Source organism: Berghia stephanieae, chromosome 9, assembly GCF_034508935.2.
Source record: "Berghia stephanieae isolate SIO BIC M18660-M18661 chromosome 9, UCSD_Bste_1.3, whole genome shotgun sequence".
Taxonomy (NCBI): Eukaryota; Metazoa; Mollusca; class Gastropoda; order Nudibranchia; family Aeolidiidae; genus Berghia; species Berghia stephanieae.
In genome coordinates, this window is record NC_088368.1 from 10751674 (window position 1) to 10774173 (window position 22500).

General features: G+C 35.9%; 2 protein-coding genes across 4 annotated transcripts in view; both read right to left on the minus strand.

Annotated features, from left to right (window-relative positions):
• The window catches only part of LOC144979668 (uncharacterized), an 8831-nt gene extending 7212 nt beyond the window's left edge, over window positions 1–1619 (minus strand). The window contains exons 1-2 of the mRNA XM_078926514.1: window positions 1466–1619; window positions 3–386 (exon numbers count right to left, since the gene is read on the minus strand). Of these exons, the coding sequence (XP_078782640.1) occupies window positions 3–360 (358 nt within the window). The 5' untranslated portion in view covers window positions 361–386; window positions 1466–1619. The remainder of the gene's footprint in view (window positions 1–2; window positions 387–1465) is intronic.
• A 9931-nt stretch (window positions 1620–11550) lies between these two features.
• The window catches only part of LOC144979669 (sorting nexin-17-like), a 73534-nt gene continuing 62584 nt past the window's right edge, over window positions 11551–22500 (minus strand). For all 3 annotated transcript variants that reach the window (XM_078926517.1, XM_078926516.1, XM_078926518.1), the window contains 2 exons: window positions 16633–16686; window positions 11551–14443 (listed from right to left, as the gene is read on the minus strand). In XM_078926517.1, the coding sequence (XP_078782643.1) occupies window positions 14354–14443; window positions 16633–16686 (144 nt within the window). In that variant the 3' untranslated portion in view covers window positions 11551–14353. The remainder of the gene's footprint in view (window positions 14444–16632; window positions 16687–22500) is intronic.

Below are 22500 nucleotides of genomic sequence, written 5' to 3' on the forward strand. Positions count from 1 at the left end.
ACGGCCGAAGACACCCAAAACTTTATTGAAGATTTCCTTCGCCTTCTTCAGAAGCCCGGAGACGAAATGTCCAATCCTCTTGGCCCCCGCAATGATGGCGTTCTTGATTCTGTTCAGAAATCTCTTCTTGGGTTCTGTGGCCAAGGCTTTTGCTTCCGCTTCCACCAACAAATTGGCCATGCCCCTCAACATCCGGGCTTTTTGAATGGCATCATCCATGTCGACGATCTCGTATTCAAGGTCAGGGTCACCAGAGCTGATGTATTCCTCCAGGAAGTGTTTGGACTCCTTGGGTTGGACGGCAGCAGCCGAGATGGCCGCTGCAAACATCGTCATCATCAAAAGGGCAACGAGCTTCATCTTGGCGGTTCTTGTTGTTTTATTTGCTAAAGTGTAGACAAGAATTAGTTGAAATAATATAGGAAAATAAAAATGACAAGGATGATGATGATGATGATGATGATGATGATGACGTGATAATAATAATAATAATAATATAATAATAATAATAATAATAATAATAATAATATATAATAAAAATAATAATAATAATAATAATAATAATAATAATAATAATAATAATAATAATAATAATAATAATAATAATAATAATAATAATAATAATAATAATAATAATAATAATAATGATAAGACACTTGTTGAGCACTTTCCATGACACCAAACATCTCAAAGCGCTTTACAAATAATGAATTAAGTTACGAACATATGTATAGTCAAAATGAAATATTGAAACAAAATACAAATTCCTTAAATATATACAAGTATACAAAAATCATAATCGGCATGGTGTAAAATGAATTTTTAAAAAGTGAGATTTGAAATCAGATTTGAAGTTTGAGATATTCTCGATTTCTCTAATGGGTTGGGCATGGGGTAGGTAGGGCATTCCAGAGTTTGGGGCCAGAACATTGAAAAGGGCAATCAGCAAAAGATTTTAACTCTCTTTTTGGTCCAGATAATACAGTTGTGTCACGTGATGATCGAAGGCTTCTGGTCTCGAACCAGGCTTAAGGTTTATACGTTCAGAAAGACAATTAGGGGATAAATTGTTGATGCATTTGAAAACTAATAATTTTGTAGTCTATTGAATAACGAACAAGAAGCCAGTGCAAATGTTCCAAAAGTGGGGGGACAAACAAGTTAACTCACTCAACCCTAACACCGACTCTATCCGTAGTTTACCCGGGATTACTTTTACCCCCATGCCTATTTAATAAATTTATCTGAGACAAATTACAGGTGTAGTATCAAAGCTAATGCTCTTAATTTTTACATGTTAATGGTAGTTGAATATAACTATCTCTGCACATGATCATTTTTAATACATTTTTCCCATTTTGAAAATTACCAAAAATCTATACGATTGCGTGAGTTAAAGAGGAACACAGGGCCTCCTTTGGAAATCAATAATCTCTGACTAGGGTAGTGACAAAAATAAACTTACCAAAACTTGAAGATGATTCAACAAAAAGTTTCAAGGGGTGTGTGTGTGTGTCGATAGAGTTGAGACCAAATAAATCTACCCACCAAGGCTTCAATATAAACGTATATAGAGTCTTGATCCTCACGTGACAACCAATGACCAATGGGATCGAAGAATGTCTGGGACTCCGGCAGTGATACACAGCTGCCCCCCCCCCCCCAATAATAATAATAATTAAACTAATATCATCATCATCAAAAGACAGAAAGAGAAAAAAAATTGTCACGAGCGTCCACTTTTGAAAAAAAAAAGTCACGAACAATCTTTAAAAAATAATAAAAATTAAAAAAAAAAAATCAGCCACGAGAGATGAATTAGTGGCTGATGGGACAAATTATCATAACAACGAAACTAGTCTTATCTGTGAGGGTGAGGGTTCCAGCCAATTTAGTTTATCTACTAGGGATTGAGGTTACTGTTACCTTTGACCCTAATTACCATAATTCTATCTTGTCATCTTGTTATTTTTATCATTTATTTTTGATGCTAAACGTTTAGTAGTTTTTTTTTTTTGGTTTTTTTTTAAAGAACTCATAAAATTTCTTGGTTGAAATTTAATTATTTATTGTAGAGAGATTTCCTTCGCCTCCTACTTGATAAAAACGTTCAATGTATTTTTTAATGATCGTAACTTTTGGTGTTGTTGGGGGTTTTATTTTCATTTTCTAAATTTATTTTTTGTTTGTTTGTTTTGCTGATTTCTTTCTTTCTTTTTTTTTTTTTTTTTTTTTTTTGTGGGGGGGGGGGGGGGGGGGGCGGAGGTTGGGTGTTTGTCTTGTTCCCTTACTATTTTTTTTTTTGAAAAAGGGGGATGGGGGGATGGGGTTGTACTGTTTTTTAGGAGGTGGGGGGGGGGGAGTGGGGGGCGGGGGGTGGTGGAGGAGGGAAGATCAATTTTAATAATTTTATCTTGAGCCATCTGAAGCGGGTTCTACTTTCCAAAACTTCCAACGGGGGGGGGGGGGGGGGGGGGGGGAATGGGGTTGTACTGTTATTTAGGAGGTGGTGGGGGGGGGGGGGTGGTGGTGGAGGAGGGAAGATCAATTTTAATCATTTTCTCTTGAGCCATCTGAAGCTGGTCCTACTTTCCAAAACTTCCAACGTGTTTCCATCCGTGTAGCTAATTATAAAACAATGAAAAACCATCATGAAGATCCAGAACTTTCTATCTTTTGGGGCAAAAAAAAATAAAATAAATGTTACTTCAATTTTAATGTATTTTTTCTCGAGTCACAAAATGCACGTCCTACTTTGATTATCTTTTAAAGTATTTTTTGTTAATGTTGATAGAAAATTGAATAATTGTGACCCGCATTCAGAATATAGTGTTGTCCTATCAGTCTGTACGTGTGTTTTTGTATTTTGTTTTTGTTTTTAATTATTGTTTTTTAATTTATATATATTTTAGCGCCAGCGAATAATAATAATAATAATAATAATAATAATAATAATAATAATAATAATAATAATAATAATAATAATAATAAATAGCACTTCTTATAGGGAATGAGATTAGCGGAAGAGTAGCGTCCCTTGATTGGACGTCACCCATAGTCTGTGACGTCATCGGCGGAAAAGTTATTAAAGAGAGAACGTCATGTTGGTTGTGCGCATGCGTCTCTCGTCCTCGCATGCGTACAACCAACATGACGTTCTCTCTCTAATAACTTTTCCGCCGATGACGTCACAGACTATGGGTGACGTCCAATCAAGGGACGCTACTCTTCCGCTAATCTCATTCCCTATAGCGCATTACTCCGTCTGAACAGGAACCAGACGTTAAATATTACTTTGGCAAACTCACACAAAACACTACCGGTATCATTTTGGTCATCCAACTTTTCAGGCGAAAAATGAAAGGCAAAATGTGGGTTCTGTTCCAATTCGAATGCGCATTGTGGACGATTTCTGTTTGATTTTGTTTTTTTTTGGGGGGTCATAATCGGTGCTTGTGACGCTGATCGGTCATTTCAGCGCGAAGAAAATGGAAAGTTGTAGAAAAGAAGGTATTTGTTTTTGTTTGTTTATTTTTAACCCTCTCCTTACCAACTACAGGAAAATCGTCACATTCGTTACGATACAACCAACATTTAACCCTCTCCTTACCAACTACGGGAAAATCGTCACATTCGTTACGGTACAACCAACATTTAACCCTCTCCTTACCAACTATAGGAAAATCGTCACATTCGTTACGATACAACCAACATTTAACCTCTCCTTACCAACTACAGGAAAATCGTCACATTCGTTACAATACAACCACATTTAACCCTCTCCTTACCAACCATAGGAAAATCGTCACATTCGTTACGATACAACCAACATTTAACCCTCTCCTTACCAACCATAGGAAAATCGTCACATTCGTTACGATACAACCAACATTTAACCCTCTCCTTACCAACCATAGGAAAATCGTCACATTCGTTTCGATACAACCAACATTTAACCCTCTCCTTACCAACTATAGGAAAATCTTCACATTCGTTACGATACATCCAACATTTAACCCTCTCCTTACCAACTATAGGAAAATCGTCACATTCGTTACGATACATCCAACATTTAACCCTCTCCTTACTAACCATAGGAAAATCGTCACATTCGTTACGATACAACCAACATTTAACCCTCTCCTTACCAACTATAGGAAAATCGTCACATTCGTTACGATACAACCAACATTTAACCCTCTCCTTACCAACTATAGGAAAATCGTCACATTCGTTATGATACAACCAACATTTAACCCTCTCCTTACCAACCACAGGAAAATCGTCACATTCGTTACGATACAACCAACATTTAACCCTCTCCTTACCAACCACAGGAAAATCGTCACATTCGTTACGATACAACCAACATTTACCTCTCCTTACCAAGTATAGGAAAATCGTCACATTCGTTACGACACAACCAACATTTAACCCTCTCCTTACCAACTATAGGAAAATTGTCACATTCGTTACGATACAACCAACATTTAACCCTCTCCTTACCAACTATAGGAAAATCGTCACATTCGTTACGACACAACCAACATTTAACCCTCTCCTTACCAACTATAGGAAAATCGTCACATTCGTTACGATACAAGCAACATTTACCTCTCCTTACCAAGTATAGGAAAATCGTCACATTCGTTACGATACAACCAACATTTAACCCTCTCCTTACCAAGTATAGGAAAATCGTCACATTCGTTACGATACAACCAACATTTTTCTTATTCAAATTTCTCTTGTACATCATAAAATTTAAAGAAAACGAACAGTGTGTTGTAGAGCATAATTTGCTCAATAAATTATTTATCGAAAGAACTTACTGCTATTGTGTTTGAGTGATTAAAAAAAATCTATTTTTGTGTTAGTTGGGTGTGAAATTTTGGGTAAAATCCTGAAAATGGCTGGTAAGGAGAGAGTTTAGGGTACTACGGCGCTTGAGGTCATAGCAGCACCAGGAAAAAGGAAGTAAATGGGATAGTAAAAAGTTCTAGAATTACAATTAAAGCACCCAAGAAAAGGTAAGACAAAGGGGAATTGGTTCAAATAGGGAACAGATGTAGATTCCAAGAGCACACCAAAACTATAACACTACTCTTTCCCTCCCAGCCAAAGACTCCAGCCACGGCCAGGACAAAACTAAGTAATCTCATTCCAAGACAAAGACAGAAAGCAATTGGAAAACAGGTACAGGGGGATAGAAGACACAGCAAGCGACCTGTTTTGTTTGTTTTTAAGGGTTCTACGGCGCTTGCAACACATTAAGGTCATATAAGCGCCAGTAAAAAGGAACAAAATGGGATAGTAAAAGTTCTAGAATTACAATTAAAGCACAAAAGAAAAGATGAGCCAAAGGGGAACTGGTTCAAATAAGGAACAGATGTAGATTGCAAGAGCACACCGTCAAAGTACTTAGTTTGAGATCACCTCAAAGTCTCATCCAGACACAAGCACAGGTGCCAACTAAGAGGAATACACTCAAATGTTTACAAATCATATAATATAATATGTAAACTAAACATAATACAATGCATAACAGAGAGATGATTTACAAGGAAAAAAATATCATCTTCCAAAATTATAACTATACATTCGACGGTTTCCCTCCCAGCCAAAAAACTCCGGCCAGGGCAAGGACAAAACCAAGTAATCTCATTCCAAGACAACGACAGGGAACAATTGGAAAACGGGTGTGGGGGAATAGAAGACACAGCATGTACCTCCCTGCCCACTATGGGAGGTCAGGATCCCCACCCAGAGCAAGCGACCTCCCCGCCCACTAGAAATACCAGTGCTATTCCTTAATCAACCAGCTTGACATCAAAAGCGAGACGTTCGTGTTTTGTACATACCGTTGCTTTATTCCATAGTATTTTATAATGGCAATTATATAATATATAATAATAATAATAATAATAATAATATAATAATAATAATGATAATGATAATGATAATAATAATAATAATAATAATAATAATAATAATAATAATAATAATAATAATAATATAATAATAGTAACAATAATAGTAACATAATAATAATAATAATAATAATAATAATAATAATAATAATAATAATAATAATAATAATAATAATAATAATAATAATATTAATATTAATAATAATAATAATAATAATATAATAATAATAATAATAATAATAATAATAATAATAATAATAATAATAATAATACAATCCAATGTTATATTATTGTTGTCTGTACAATCATGCATCAACAAGGTGTAAAAATAAATCGTATGAACTTTTAAAGAAGTGTAGATAGATAGATAGATGGATAGATAGATAGATATCACAATTATCATGATGGAAAAAAATCAATGGAAACCATTGGAACTAAAACACACACACACACACACACATACACACACACACACACACACACACATACACACACACATATAAACACATACACTGACACACACAAATATAAATAGATTGAGTTGATTTCGAATGACACTGCTGGTGTTTTGCTGTTCCCAGCACCAACGCGTCCTCTTCGAGTAGCACAACTGTGTCGGGATCCGAATCGTTTTGTTTGTTTTTAATGGTTTTACGGCGCTTGCAACACATTTAGGTTATATCAGCGCCAGTAAAAAGGAAGAAAATGGGAAGGTAAAAAGTTCTAGAATTACAATTAAAGCACCCAAGAAAAGGTAAGACATTGGGGAATTGGTTCAAATAGGAAACAGATGTAGATTCCATGAGCACACTATCAAAGTACTTAGTTTGAGGTCACCTAAATGTCTCATCCTGACACAAGCACAGGTCCCTACTGAGAGGAATACACTCAAATGTTTTACAAATCATTTATATTTAAAATTAAAATAATACATTACACAACAGAGAGATAATTTACAAGACAAAAATATCATCTCCCAAAACTCTTAACTCTACATTGACTGTTTCCCTCCCAGCCAAAGGACTCCGGCCAGGGCCAGGACAAAACCAAGTAATCTCAATCCAAGACAAAGACAGAAAGCATGTTGGAAAACAGATATAGGGGGATAGAAGACACAGTATGTACCTCCCTGCCCTCTATGGGAGGTCAGGACCCCCACCCAGATATAAGGGGATAGAAGACATAGTAAGTGCCTCCCTGCCCTCTATGGGTGGTCAGGACCCCCACCCACCAGTCAATGGAAATCATGTTAACCATAAATACATCAAAATTAATATAAATAGATTTAGTTGTTTGAGAATGACACTTTTGGTGATTTTCTGTTTCCAGCGCCAACGCGTCCTCTTCGAGTGACACAGCTGTACAGGGATTTTGTTTGACACTCCAAATATCAGAGTTCAAGAATCCTAATGTTTGTATTCCTATAGTAAGTACAAAAGTAAATTCAACCCAGATGTCACATTTTGACTAGAACCTCAATACGCTTCAACAGTCATGACGTCATTTCCCTCGTAATGACGCACAGTAACTTAGTTACTGGCTCTAAACTATTAGAACAATGGCGGACGACCTTATGAAATATTTCCCCGACGAGCATAAAAGTGTATCCAGAGGAAAAAACATTATAAATCTGATCATGTTTTGACTTATACATTCTGATCACAAGACATATGAAAAGTTCGAGCCAGCATGAAGAATAAAAAGTACGATTTTCTTTGTTAAGAACCACGATGGCCGCCGTTGCTGGGCGACGTGACATCAGACTATTGAATCCAGTTGTCAGCATCTTGTCCACTTCGCCCGACATGATAATAAAAAAAGAAAAGAAAAACCTAAAAATATTCAAATTCAACTGCCTCTATCTCAGTGAATCATCCGCCCAGTCCTGTCAAACACGTTACTAATTATAGAAACTACAGCAAATGGAACATAGCTTGCCAACTAGAAGGGTGTCAGTCAGTCAAATGTTTTGTTTTGTTTTTGAGGGTTAAAACACATTTGCAACATTGCAACACATTCAGGTCATATCAGCGCCAGTAAAAAGGATGGAAATTGGATAGCAAAAACATTTTAGATGTACAATTAAAAGGATTTGAGGAAAAAGTAAGACACAGGGGAATGGGTCGAATAGGAAACATGTGTAGATTCCAAAAGCACACTATCAGTGTACTTAGTTTGAGATCACATAAAAGTCTCATCTAGACACCAGCACAATCTCCCACTAAGAGGAATACACACAAAGGTTTATAAATCATATGTTTTACAAAAAAAAGTACATAACAGGGTGATGCTTTACAAAGAAAAAAATATAATTTCCCAAAACATTAACTATGCATTCGACTGTTTCCCTCCCAGCCAAGGACTCCAGCCAGGGTCAGGACAAAACTAAGTAATCTCATTCCAAGACAAAGACAGAAAGTAAGTTAGAAAACAGATACAGGGGGATAAAAGACACAGCAAGTACCTTCCTGCCCACTATGGAAGGTCGAGAACTCCACCCAGTTTGATCTGAGGCTTACACACCAACCACCCAGTCCTGTCAAACACGTTACTAATTATAGAAACAACAGCAAATGTAACACAGCTTGCCAACTAGAAGGGTGTCAGTGAGTCAAATAATAGAGAAAAGAAAAAAAAAAAAAAATAATACAATAAATGGAATGAACAATGATACATGATTTGTTAGGTGTAACCGATGTACCAACAAACATAACAATAACAAATATGCATGCATCACATTAATTAATTAATTAGTCAATTATACAAAAACATTTTCACCGACCATTGGTGAGGCATGGTTTGTGTCAAATTTTACATAAATTCACAAAAATCAATAAAACAGCTTTAAAAAAATAAACAAAATAATCCCAAACTGTTCTGTTCATGTTTGTCGATGACTTTCTACTGCCCATAGCTTGTAGTTGTAGCAGTTTTGTATCCTTTTGACTTAACTCACTCAACCCTAACACCGACTATATCCGTAGTTTACCCGTGTTCCTTTTACCCCATGCCTATTTATTACATTTTTCTGACACAAATTATAGCCGTAGTATCAAAGCTAATGTTTGTTTTGTTTTGTGTTTTTCATTTACTATCTATGTAGGTACATGGTTATAATTTTTTACACATTTTTTCCAGTTTTGAAAAGTGGCAACAAAATCTAGGATTGAGTGAGTTAATATAAACAATACATTCTAGCGTATTTTACACTTTTTGGTTACAACTGAAGGCTGTGTAGTTTTCATCAAGAAAGCAAATAAATTTGTTTAGTCTGTTTGTTTTTAAGGGTTTTATGTTTGTTTTTGTTTTGTTTTTAAGGTATTTACGGCGCTTGCAACACATTTATGTCATATCAGCGCCAGTAAAAAGGATGAAAATTGGATAGTAAAATGTTCTAGATGTAGAATTAAAAGGACTTGAGGAAAAAGTATGACAAAGGGGTACAAATGGTTCAAATAGGGAACAGATGTAGATTCCAAGAGCACACTATCAAAGTACTTAGTTTGAGATCACTTAAATGTTTCACCCTGACACCAGCACAAGATCCCATTTAGAGGAACACACTCAAATGTTTATAAATCACATGTCAAGAATAACAGTACAGAACAGAGAGATGATTTCCAATGAAAAAAACATACCTCCTAAAACTATAACTATACATTCGACTGTTTCCCTCCCAGCCAAGGACTCCTGCCAGGGTCAGGACAAAACTAAGTAATCTCATTCCAAGACAAAGACAGAAAGCAATTGTGACCCTCCGCCTCGAACCGGTATTAAGTCGGGATTTGGAAAACGAAGAAAACCGGTTTTAAAGTGGAAATGGTCAAAATTATCAAATTTCAGTTTTTGGTTGTTTCAGAAACTACAATAATTTTTCTACATGAAAACATCATAATTCAACATAAACATTGACGATAAGTTATATAAATTTCAAGTTTAAAAATGCAACTATCAGTGACACATTCAAAACGAGAGTTGACTTTCTCTCAGAGAGCCACCCTTTCCAAAGATTAGTAATACTGAGTCTTTTTCTCCACCAATAAGATGTAAGATATCACAGCAAAGGGCGTGTCTTTATCTATCTCAGAGAAAGCATGACTGTTTCCACAATTTCATGGTTCAACCAATAATGAACTTTAAAAACTGTAAACAAGTCTAGGTTTTTCCCTGACCTTACAAATGAATGATTCTGATTGGTCAACGCTCATCACATGCGCTGTGGCTGTAGGCCATAATGCTCGGGCGATGCTTCATGACGTCAGCATGTGCGTGTTACATACGTGTGTGTTTGTGCATTTTGATACACACCACGTGCTTTTATATCTGTGTCTAGCTGTATTGGGTAATGATTGTGGTGGGGGTCCTCCTTTGTCCCTCTTTAATTATTCATGAAATTATAGGACATTCTAAGACTTAATAGGACAACAGTTGCCTAATCTTACACTTACAGAGATTGTTGTAGGATAAACATTTAATTTTAAGTGCAAAAGCAGAATAATAAATAGAGCCTTCAACAATTAATGAACTGTAACTAAAAAATGAAATGGATAGATAAACAGACAGACAGACAAACCTATTAATGGATAAATAGATATGTAGATAGATAGATAGATAGATAGATAGACAGACAGACAGACAGACAGACATATAGATAGATAGATAGATAGATAGATAGATAGATAGATAGATAGATGGATGGATGGATGGGTAGATGGATGGATGGATGGGTAGATAGATAGGTGGATAGATAGATAGGTAGATGAAGGGGAGAGAGAGAGAAACAGAGAGAGGGAGAGAGAGAGAGAGAGAGATGTTCGATTTGTCGTGCTTTCTTTGTATACGGAAAGAAAGGGGGGGGGGGGGGGGTCTTTTTAGACAATGAACAATGTGGTGGAACGCTAAGGAAAACTTGAGAGATTCAATAACATGTTTTCATGTAAGTCACTACACAATAAGCCCCACCCTCCTCCTCAAGCTGTTATCTGACTCAAAATGGAAACAATGTAATGATTGATTTGACCAGCCCATTTCTTTAATTGCAATCTCATTGGTCAATATGTTTCCAGTTGATTGACTATGACTTACTTTGTAACAAAATGCTTTCTTTAAACTATCCCTACAATTCTTTGCTCCGCCTCCATCCCTTTCTTCATGTCTACCTCACTCTCTCCGTCTCCCCTTTGTTTCTTTCACACATACAAACACACACACACACACACACACACACACACACACACACACACACACATACACTTATACATGTTTCAATCTTTATTATATTTCCCTCGCGTCCTTAATGCACAAGCAGTCTCTCTCCCTCCCCTCTCGCTCCTCTTTTTCTCTATCTCTCTCTCTCTCTCTCTCATGTGTGTCTGTTTGTGTGTGTGTGTGTGCGTGCGCGCGCGCGCGTGTGTGTGTGTGTGTGTGTGTGTGTGTATTTTACTCTCTCATTCTCTCTCTTCCTCTCTAATCCTCTTTCTTGATAATTTTTTCCCTGCCCACCCGGCTTCACGTAGTTTCAAAACTGTACTTTCAAATTTCAACCTTCTTTAACTTTTGGCATTTTGAAATCGTATTTTCTCTATTAAATAAGACAAAAAATTCACATTAATAATTCTTATTTCATTGATTCTTTATTTAAATATAAAAAATTCTTGAAAAAGTGAGCAATTGTCGGCGTTTTTTCCCCAGTGTTTTATTTGTTTTAAGAACATCTTACATAATAATGAATAACTACAAAAGGAATAATTTAATTGTTTCAAAAATTTGTATGTACATTAGTAAATGTATAAGCTAAGCTCATGCCAAATTTCACTATTCTCGTCAAATTTTTGATGTCCGTATCTAAGGAGTTATCTTTGCCCATTAATTTGACTGCGTGAAAACGGTGCCTCAATTCAAAGTCGATTTTCTTAAAACTTGGTTTTCACACTCTCCCTACTTCAAACGGTCATATCTCGACAATAAATAATCAGAATTATATAAATTTGGTATCAAATTTTAAAGCATAAAATAAGCTGTGATTGGGTACCAAAAACCCAAAATTGAAAAATCCGACTTAATACCGTTTCGAGGCGGAGGGTCACAATTGGAAAACAGATGCAGGGGGATAGAAGACACAGCAAGTACTTCCCTGCACACTATGGGATGTCGGGAACCCCACCCAGCAAGGGTTTTATAGCACTTGCGACACTATTGGGTCATGTCAGCGTCAATCAAAAGGAAGATGACAGAGAGGAAATGTTGGAGATCTGAAATTAAAGGCACCAAAGAAAAGTCAAGACAAAGAGGGGAGGGGGGGCTGGTTTAATTACGGAACAGAAGATTTCACTGGCAATCCATCCATGTGGCTATATCGAGTCCCATCCAGTCACAATCAAAGGATGCTGCCATTTAGGATACACTCAAATGTTGACAAAGCGCAACGTATTCAAAACTAATGATATAAAGTATATAACAGTGAGATGATTTACAAAGACATCAAAATCATCTCTTGAAGAAAGAAGCTATACAAGATTTTGATTTTAAGGGTTTTTCGGCGCTTGCGACACATTTAAGTCATTTTAGCACCAGTAAAAAGTAAGAAAATATGATAGTCAAAAGTTCTAGATTTACAATTGAAAGCATAAGAGAAAAAGTAAAACAAAGGGGAATTTATTTAAATAGGGAATAGGGAACAGATATAAATTCCAAGGGCACACTACCAGTTTACTTAATTTGAGATCAGCAAAAGGTCCATCCAACCACGAGCACAGGTTCCCACTGTAAGGAATAAACTCAAATGTTTACAAACCATCAATATTATCCAAAAAATAATTACAAAACAGAGAGATGATTTACCATGAAAAAAAAAGCATCTCCCAAAACTAAAGCTATGCATTTGACTGTTTCCCACTCAGCCACGAACTATGGCAAGGGCCTGGACAAAACCAAGTAATCTCACCTCCAGACAAGAATAGAAAGCAACTCGGAAAACAGATATAGGCAGATAGAAGACACACAGAAAGTGACCTCCAGCCCAATTTGGGAGGTCAAAAGACCCCACCCACTAATGTGTCACGTCATCATATTAAATGCTTCATTGATTCAGACTAGATTAAAACTCAGACAACGGTAACAAGATTGAACGGTAGCTGGATCAAGGTCAAGGCAACAACACATTGATCAAGGTCAAGGCAACAAGACATTTTGATTTTTCTCAGACTTACGCTTGGCAATAACAAAACTGCCAACTTTTTAAAAAACCCTAAATCGGGCCATCCTACCACCCAATGTCACCATGACCCAAAACATCAGGATGTTTGGAACATTTCATAATATTATCAAAGATTTACAACTTTCTTTCTCTATTCCCTGTTTTAATTTGCCATCAAAAAAGCAAAATCCTGGGATGTGCAAGGGTCACTTCCATACATATAGATAGAATGAAGTTGACATCACTCGGGTCTTTGTTATTATTTTTTGTCATCCACGTTTGTGAGTAATTCTCACTAAACTGTATTAACCAAACTTCAAGGTTACACATAGTTTTGTGTGTTGGTTCGTTATACTTCCAGATGGCAATGCTGTGAGTATTTTAGCCAAGCGCATTCTATCTATAACAAGAACAGTCCAATGTTTTGTTTTTCAAAAATGTTCTCCAGATGGCCTAATTGGGACAGTCCCAAATTTATCTGGACAGTTGGCAGCTATGCAATATTAAGGTCGATATTTCGACCAATCGCGATCGAGATAACAGTACAAGGTAAATAGTATATATTATGTTATAATCAAAATTAACATAAATTCTCTCTCTCTATCTCTCTCTCTCTCTCTATTCTCTATCACAAATAGACACACACACAAAGACACACACACACACACACATTACAGATATCTGATTAAGTCACACACACACACACACAAAGACACACACACACACACACATTACAGATATCTGATTAAGTCAGGGCCAGAAAAAGCTGAAAGAAAAATACAAGAAAAAAAAAAAAAATCTATTCTAAAAAATCAGCCATGATCTGACTGGGGTTTGAACCTAAGACCTCTTGATTACCAGTCAGATGAGCTACCATTACACCATAGAGGTTACCTGGTACTTGGAGGGGTGAGGTTCGATTCCCAGTCCAGACAGACATATTTTTCGGGATAACTATTTTCTTGTATTTTTCTTTGTGCTTTGTCTAGCACTGTATCATACAGACTTGTTCAGGATTCTATCTCACGCTAGTGCCTGCACCTTAATTCGACACTTTGATATATTCAATATATATCTATATATATATATATTTTATTTTTTTACCAACATCTACAATAAATACCATTTCATTCTCCAGTTTAAATGAATTCAGTGAATCGATAACCAATAATTCTCTCCGTCTAATTATTCTGCGTATTCCAAAACTGGTTTCTTGCCCCAAAACCTTTCACAAGTCCTCGTCCCCAATGCCTTCAAACGCGTCGTTTTCGGTGATGCTTTCCTCTAGCTTGGAGTTGTTTCCCTTGCCAATCTTATCCTAAAGAGAGGGGGGAAAAAGGAGAAAAGTGAAAAGTATTCTCTTTTTTTTTTTCAATGCTTATAGAGTATATACTACTACTACTACTACTACTACTACTACTACTACTACTACTACTACTACTACTACTACTACTCTACTACTACTACTTATAAATATACTTATATAATAATAATAATAATAATAATAATAATAATAATAATAATAATAATAAATAATAATAATAATAATAATATAATAATAATAATAATAATAATTTAATAATATAATAATATAATAATAATAATAATAATAATAATAATAATAATAATAATAATAATAATAATAATAATAATAATGTTACTTATATTGCGCTTAACTCCCCCAAAAGTGCTCAGCGGTGCTTGACAATATTGTGATTCAAACATTCATTCATTGACAATTTTGAGAACACAATTTATAGCGGCCAACTTTTAAAGAGCTAAAATAAAATAGGACACACTGACACACGCTAAAAATACAGGAACACATGACACACTAACAGGACACATGACACACGGAACGACCAAAAACTGACACACGTAAACAGGACACATGACACACGCTAAACAGGACACACTGACACACGCTGAAACAGGACACACTGACACACGCTGAAACAGACACATGACACACGCTGAAACAGGACACACTGACACACGCTAAAACAGGACAGACTGACACACGCTGAAACAGGACACACTGACACACGCTAAACAGGACACACTGACACACGCTGAAACAGGACACACTGACACACGCTGAAACAGGACACACTGACACACGCTAAAACAGGACACACTGACACACGCTGAAACAGGACACACTGACACACGCTGAAACAGGACACACTGACACACGCTGAAACAGGACACACTGACACACGCTAAAACAGGACACACTGACACACGCTAAAACAGGACACACTGACACACGCTGAAACAGGACACACTGACACACGCTGAAACAGGACAACTGACACACGCTAAAACAGGACACTGACCACCTGAACAGGACACACTGATACACGCTAAAACAGGACACATGACACACGTGAAACAGGACACATGACACACGCTAAAACAGGACACATGACACACGCTGAAACAGGACACATGACACACGCTGAAACAGGAACACTGACACACGCTAAAACAGGACACACTGACACACGCTAAAACAGGACACCCTGCCTAAGACACACTACAGTCATGACCCAAAATGGCGACACATTTGGACTATCATAAAGTATAGATCTACATTTGGACAATTCACAGTTTTGAAGTTTGACTAGAAAACATCCATAAATATTAGTAGTATCGTTGGGCTACACTTCTATGTTCAAGGTATCAATCCAGGTTCTGAAGTCATCATCACATTTGTTGATGGTTTCAAATCCCCCTTCCAGTTTTGTCTCTGGGCAATCTAGTACGAGGTGGTTTGCATCTTGTGGTGCTTGGTTGCACTTTGGGCATGTTGGTGATTCTTGGAGCCCCCATTTGTGCATGTTGGTAGCTGTTCTTGTATGTTTTGACCGTAGTCTCTTTGCTGCTACCCAGTATTTTCTTGGTTGATCCTGTAGACCTGGGAGACATATACAGGGATCTTCAATTAGTTCCCCTCCTGTTGGCTTATTCCTTTTCCAATCCTTGCACCAGGCTTCTTGCGTGTTGTAGTTTTCTTTCTTTGATAGGTAGAAAGGTGAACGAGATTTTAGTCTTGATGTTGGGGGCGCAGTTTTGTATATGGTTTGCAGAGGAGTTCCACTATCTTCTTCAGCTCTGGATATCCATTTCTGTGTTGCATCCTCTCTCCTCAAGTGGGGTGGTGCTATAGCACTCATGACTGGCAGCCATAAATAATAACTGGATAGAATTGTTATTAAAGACACTCCCAGTAGGCTTCTTTCCCATAGACTTCTTTGAACACCATTTGCTTTTGTTTGTTACTAAACGTTAAAGCTCTCTGTATGTCCGTTCCTTGTTTTAATTCTCTGGTCACAAAAAAAAAAACTTTGCGAGGTCCCAGGTTTGAGAGTTTTTTGCCAAGATGAGGTCGTTTAAATCGATTAATATTTGAAGGACAAGTTTTCTGGCCAAATTTTAAAATACGAGTCTTTCAAAGAGTACGGGGGGTTAACTGGGTAAAGGTCAAAGGTCAAATGAACTCACGGAAAACTTTTTGACAGAATCCATGGCTTTATTGATAGGATTTTGGTCATCGGGCTGGAGAATAAAAAAAAAGAAAAAGATGAAAATTCAGGAAACAGTATGTAGGGGGGGGGGGGGGGAGAGAGAGAGAGAGAGAGAGAGAGAGAGAGAGAGAGAGAGAGAGAGAGAGAGAGAGAGAGAGAGAGAGAGAGAGAGGAGGTGGGGGGGGGGGGAGCAGCTTATAAGACAAATTCATACGTTACAAATCCATGCAAAGAACAAACAACTCATGTCTGAGGTATAATTTTAAAACTGTATAAATATCCTGTTGTGTATGAAATTTCTTGTACTTGAGTATCGTATCTTGTATTGCCTATCTGATGTAGTATCATTCACAACTAGCGTCTGTTCTAGTAACTACCTTGTTGAGAGACATTCTGTATCCAACCGTCATCCTGTACAGGTGTATCTAATGTTATGTTGTTTAATAAATTATGTTCATTACTGTAATAAGTTGGTTTGTTGATTCTTGGAAATAAACAACATTTAATTAATGAAGCATCCAGGAACACGACCAGTCCTCCCAATTATTCTCGACAGAGGAAGAATACGACATTCATGACAAATAAAAAGTCCCTAGAAAGGTTTACCAGGCGATTGTATTATCATTATTATATATAATATTTGTCAATTACAACCAATAAAATCATATAAAATTAGCGTGTGATAAGATAAGGAAAGAAAAAATGAAGTTTATCACTTATCCACGTCTGGAAATTTACATTGAGTATTGTCATTGATGAATGAACGATGAAAATAAACAAGTAAACAAACAAAAAATAGGTAACTATAAATTCCATACATAAAATGAATCAATAAAAAGGTAAACTCACTCAACCCTAACACCGACTATATCCGTTGTTTACCGGGTTACTTTTACCCCATGCCTATTTATTACATTTTTTTCTGAGACAAATTATTGGCTATTTTCAAAGCGAATGTTTTAAATTTTTACATGTTAATGATAGTTGAATAAAAATATCTATGTACATGTTAATGGTAGTTGAATAAAAATATCCATGTACATGTTAATGATAGTTGAATAAAAATATCTATGTACATGTTAATGATAGTTGAATAAAAATATCTATGTACATGTTAATGATAGTTGAATAAAAATATCTATGTACATGTTAATGATAGTTGAATAAAACCATCCATGTACATGTTAATGATAGTTGAATAAAAATATCTATGTACATACTCATCTTTAAAACATTTTTTTTCCAATTTTGAAAAGTAGCAAAAATCTCTAGGATTGAGTGAGTTAACAAAACTAAACTACAAACAACGTGGTAGAAAAATGCCGTGCTATGATAAATGTGTGTGAAGAACAAACTGCCTGTCGACCAAAAATGCAAACCTGATTTAAACACAGACATTTTCTTATATTTCACATTTTCTGTGTAAAAAAATATCAAAGGTTTATTTATTATTTCATCTGAAACACAATGGGTGATTTTTTTAAATTAATAAAAACAATCATATTCTTAATAATCTAGTCCTGTGTAACTTTTGTTCCTGACAATCCACTCAAATGCATTCACATTCTCATTCAAATGCTTGAATTTACAGCCACGACAAAATGACATAATAATGAATTCTTGAATTAGCAGTAAGCAAGGAGCAACACAGCATGTGCTATATGATGGAAAAACAAATATTTAAATTATCAACTACAACCAAAATAACATGCGGTAAATGATAACAAAATCAAATGGTAGCAATCACAATCAAAATGACACAAATGTCAATTGATAGCCACAACCAAAACAATGTGCTATACAATAAAAATAAAATCAAAATCAAAAGCTTAAATTAGTGGCATACATCACCAAAATAACACGTGTTATATGATAGAGATTCAACCAAAATAACACATGTTATATGATAAAAGATTCAACCAAAATAACACGTGTTATATGATAGAGATTCAACCAAAATAACACGTGTTATATGATAGAGATTCAACCAAAATAACACGTGTTATATGATAGAGATTCAACCAAAATAACACGTGTTATATGATAAAAGATTCAACCAAAATAACACGTGTTATATGATAAAAGATTCAACCAAAATAACACGTGTTATATGATAAAAGATTCAACCAAAATAACACAAGTTATATGATAAAAGATTCAACCAAAATAACACGTGTTATATGATAAAAGATTCAACCAAAATAACACAAGTTATATGATAAAAGATTCAACCAAAATAACCAAGTTATATGATAAAAGATTCAACCAAAATAACACAAGTTATATGATAAAAGATTCAACCAAAATAACACGTGTTATATGATAAAAGATTCAACCAAAATAACACGTGTTATATGATAGAGATTCAACCAAAATAACACGTGTTATATGATAAAAGATTCAACCAAAATAACACGTGTTATATGATAGAGATTCAACCAAAATAACACGTGTTATATGATAAAAGATTCAACCAAAATAACACGTGTTATATGATAAAAGATTCAACCAAAATAACAATTGTTATATGATAGAGATTCAACCAAAATAACACGTGTTATATGATAAATGATTCAACCAAAATAACATGTGTTATATGATAAAAGATTCAACCAAAATAACACAAGTTATATGATAAAGATTCAACCAAAATAACACAAGTTATATGATAAAAGATTCAACCAAAATAACACAAATTATATGATAAAAGATTCAACCAACATAACACGTGTTATATGATAAAAGATTCAACCAAAATAACACGTGTTATATGATAAAAGATTCAACCAAAATAACACAAGTTATATGATAAAAGATTCAACCAAAATAACACAAGTTATATGATAAAAGATTCAACTTAAATAACACATGTTATATGATAAAAGAATCAACCAAAATAACGTGTTATATGATAAAAGATTCAACCAAAATAACACGTGTTATATGATAAAAGATTCAACCAAAATAACATGTGTTATATGAAAAAAGAATCAACCAAAATAACACGTGTTATTTGATAAAAGATTCAACCAAAATAACATGTGTTATTTGATAAAAGAATCAACCAAAATAACACGTGTTATTTGATAAAAGAATCAAATGCTTAAAAAAGATGTATAGCCATAATCCAAATAAGTTTTAAAAACCAAAAGTTTCAAGCAGAAACCATAACCAAATTCACGTGTGTTATACGGTGAGAAAATAAAAACAAAACGGAATGGACACTTCAACTTGAATTGACAAAGACAGATGATGTGGATGGTTCAGGTTTGTGTGGCTATGTGGTCTAGTGGTATGACATTCACTGTCAGATCGGAAGGTCCTGGGTTCGAGTCTAACTTGGCGCATAGTTGAGTCCTTAGAAAAGGCTCTTTGCTAACATTTTCTCACCGTAATCGGGTGTAAATTGAGCACCTGGCCGTTAACAGCATTGTCTCAGTCAGAAACAATTGCAATATCGCCTCACAGGTATTATGTCTCATTCTACTTGTTAAGCGTTGCTGTCGTGTCAGGGACCCTTGGTAAAGCGCTTTGAGCACGTTTAGTGGATATTGCGCTATATAAAAGATCAAGCTCAAGTTTTTAACCCTTTATCAAAACAAGATGAATGAGACACAAAAGACAAATGAAAGATAAGGGTTAACATCGCCATCGTCTCAGTTCTCACTCATTCGTCTTATTCATCGTGTTTTGTTGACAAAACGGAAACTTTTGAGCTTGAGCTTTGAGCTTTTTTTTTTTTGTTTTTTGCTTTTTTTTTATATAGTGCAATATCCACTAAATGTGCTCAAAGCGCTTTACAAGGGGTCCCTGGTCAACAGCAACATTTAACATGTAGGACGGGACATGACGCCTGTTAGGCGATATTACAATTTTTCGGACAGACAACGCTGTTAAAGGGCAGGTACTCATTTTACACCTGAACACGGTGAGAGAATGTGAGTAAAGAGCCTTTTACAAGGACTCAACTATGTGCCGAGCGCGAGGCTTGAACCCAGGACCTTCCGATCCGAAAGCGAGTGTCATACCACTAGACCACATAGCCACACCTGAAATGTCCCCATCACTTGTCTTCATAAATTGAAACGAATCCCCCATTCCATTGTATCATTCTGTTATTCAAGCCTTCCAAGCTTCAAGCAGCAACAGCTCCATTACGATAAGAAAATAAAGTATTTGAATTAGCATGCAAACAAACCATTCTGGTTATCTCTCCAATTGTAGACCTGCCAACTTCAAAATTCTAAAATTCGTAATTTTAACTCACTCAATCCTCGAGATTTTTGCTACTTTTCAAAATGAGAAAAAACGTATGAAAAATGAGCATGTACATAGATAGTTTTATCCAACTACCATTAACGTGTAAAAATCTAAAACATTAGCTTTGATACTAAGCCTATAATTTGTCTCAGAAAAATGTAATAAATAGGCATGGGGTAAAAGTAACCCGGGTAAACTACAGATATGGTCGGTGTTAGGGTTGAATGAGTTACGGAGATAAAAATACGCTTCAACAGTCATGACATCACTTCCCTCATAATGACGCATGGTAACTTAGTAACTGGCTCTAAGCTATCAGAACAATGGCAGAAGCCCGTATGAAATATTTCTCCGACGAGCATAAAAGTGTATCCAGAGGAGAAAAACATTACAAATATTAATATGATCATGTTTTGACTTTTATACATTCTGATCACAAGACATAAGAAAATTTCTAGCCAGCATGAAGAATAAAAAGCACTGATTTTGTTTGTTTAGAACCACGCTGCTTGCCATTGCTGGGCCACGTGACATCAGACTATTGAATCCAATTCTAGTCGCCATACTTACTTATTTTAACAAGGGGCTTCTGGCCAACAGGTAGATGGGACATGACGCCTGTTAGGCGATATTACAATTATTTTTTTTTCGGACAGAGACAAGGCAGTTAACAGCCAGGTATTCATTTTATACCTGAGCACGGTGAGAGAATGTGAGTAAAGAGCCTTTTCCAAGGACTCAACTATGCACTGAGTGAGGTTCGAACCCAGGACCTTCTGATTACTACTTACTTCCTGCCCAGAAAGCCTGCAGGCATGAAGGGTAGCAGTAGTCCCTATAGTTGATGATAAAAATCAACAATTTCCTCACACAAGGATTACATAACACTTCAAAATCCTAAAGCAGCTATGTGGTCCAGTGGTATGACACTCGCTTTCCGATCGGAAGGTCCTGGGTTCGAGCCTCGCGCTCGGCGCATAGTTGAGTCCTTGGAAAAGGCTCGCATTCTCTCACCGTACTCAGACGTAAAATGAGTACTTGGCCGTTAACAGCGTTGTCTTTGCCCGAAAAATTGTAATATCGTCTAACAGGCGTCATGTCCCGTCCTACATGTTAAATGTTGCTGTTGACCAGGGACCCCTTGTAAAGCGCTTTGAGCACATTTAGTGGATATTGCCCTATTTTAAGCTCAATTTTTTTTTTTTAAAGATTATGTAGTCTGGCATCGACTGTCTAAAGTTTTAATGACTTAGAGATGCTCATGAAGCTCTGAAATTGTAACCAAAATTGTATCCAGAATGTTCTTTTTTTGAACATGTTTTATTCAGTGTTTGTTTATTAGTTTTAGAGACAATGTGAAACAATATCTACAAGAATGTAAGATTCTCAAACTCCTGGGTTCGAACTTTTGAATAAGATCCAAACACCATTGAGCAACCTTCAGACCATGCATGGAGGACCATTGTCCCTGGGGTGCCTTTATCAAAGTTTTAATTGGATTCAGTAGTCTGATGTCACGCCGTCCGGCAACGGCGGCCATCTTGGTTCTAAACAAAGAAAATCATCACTTTTTATTCTTCATGCT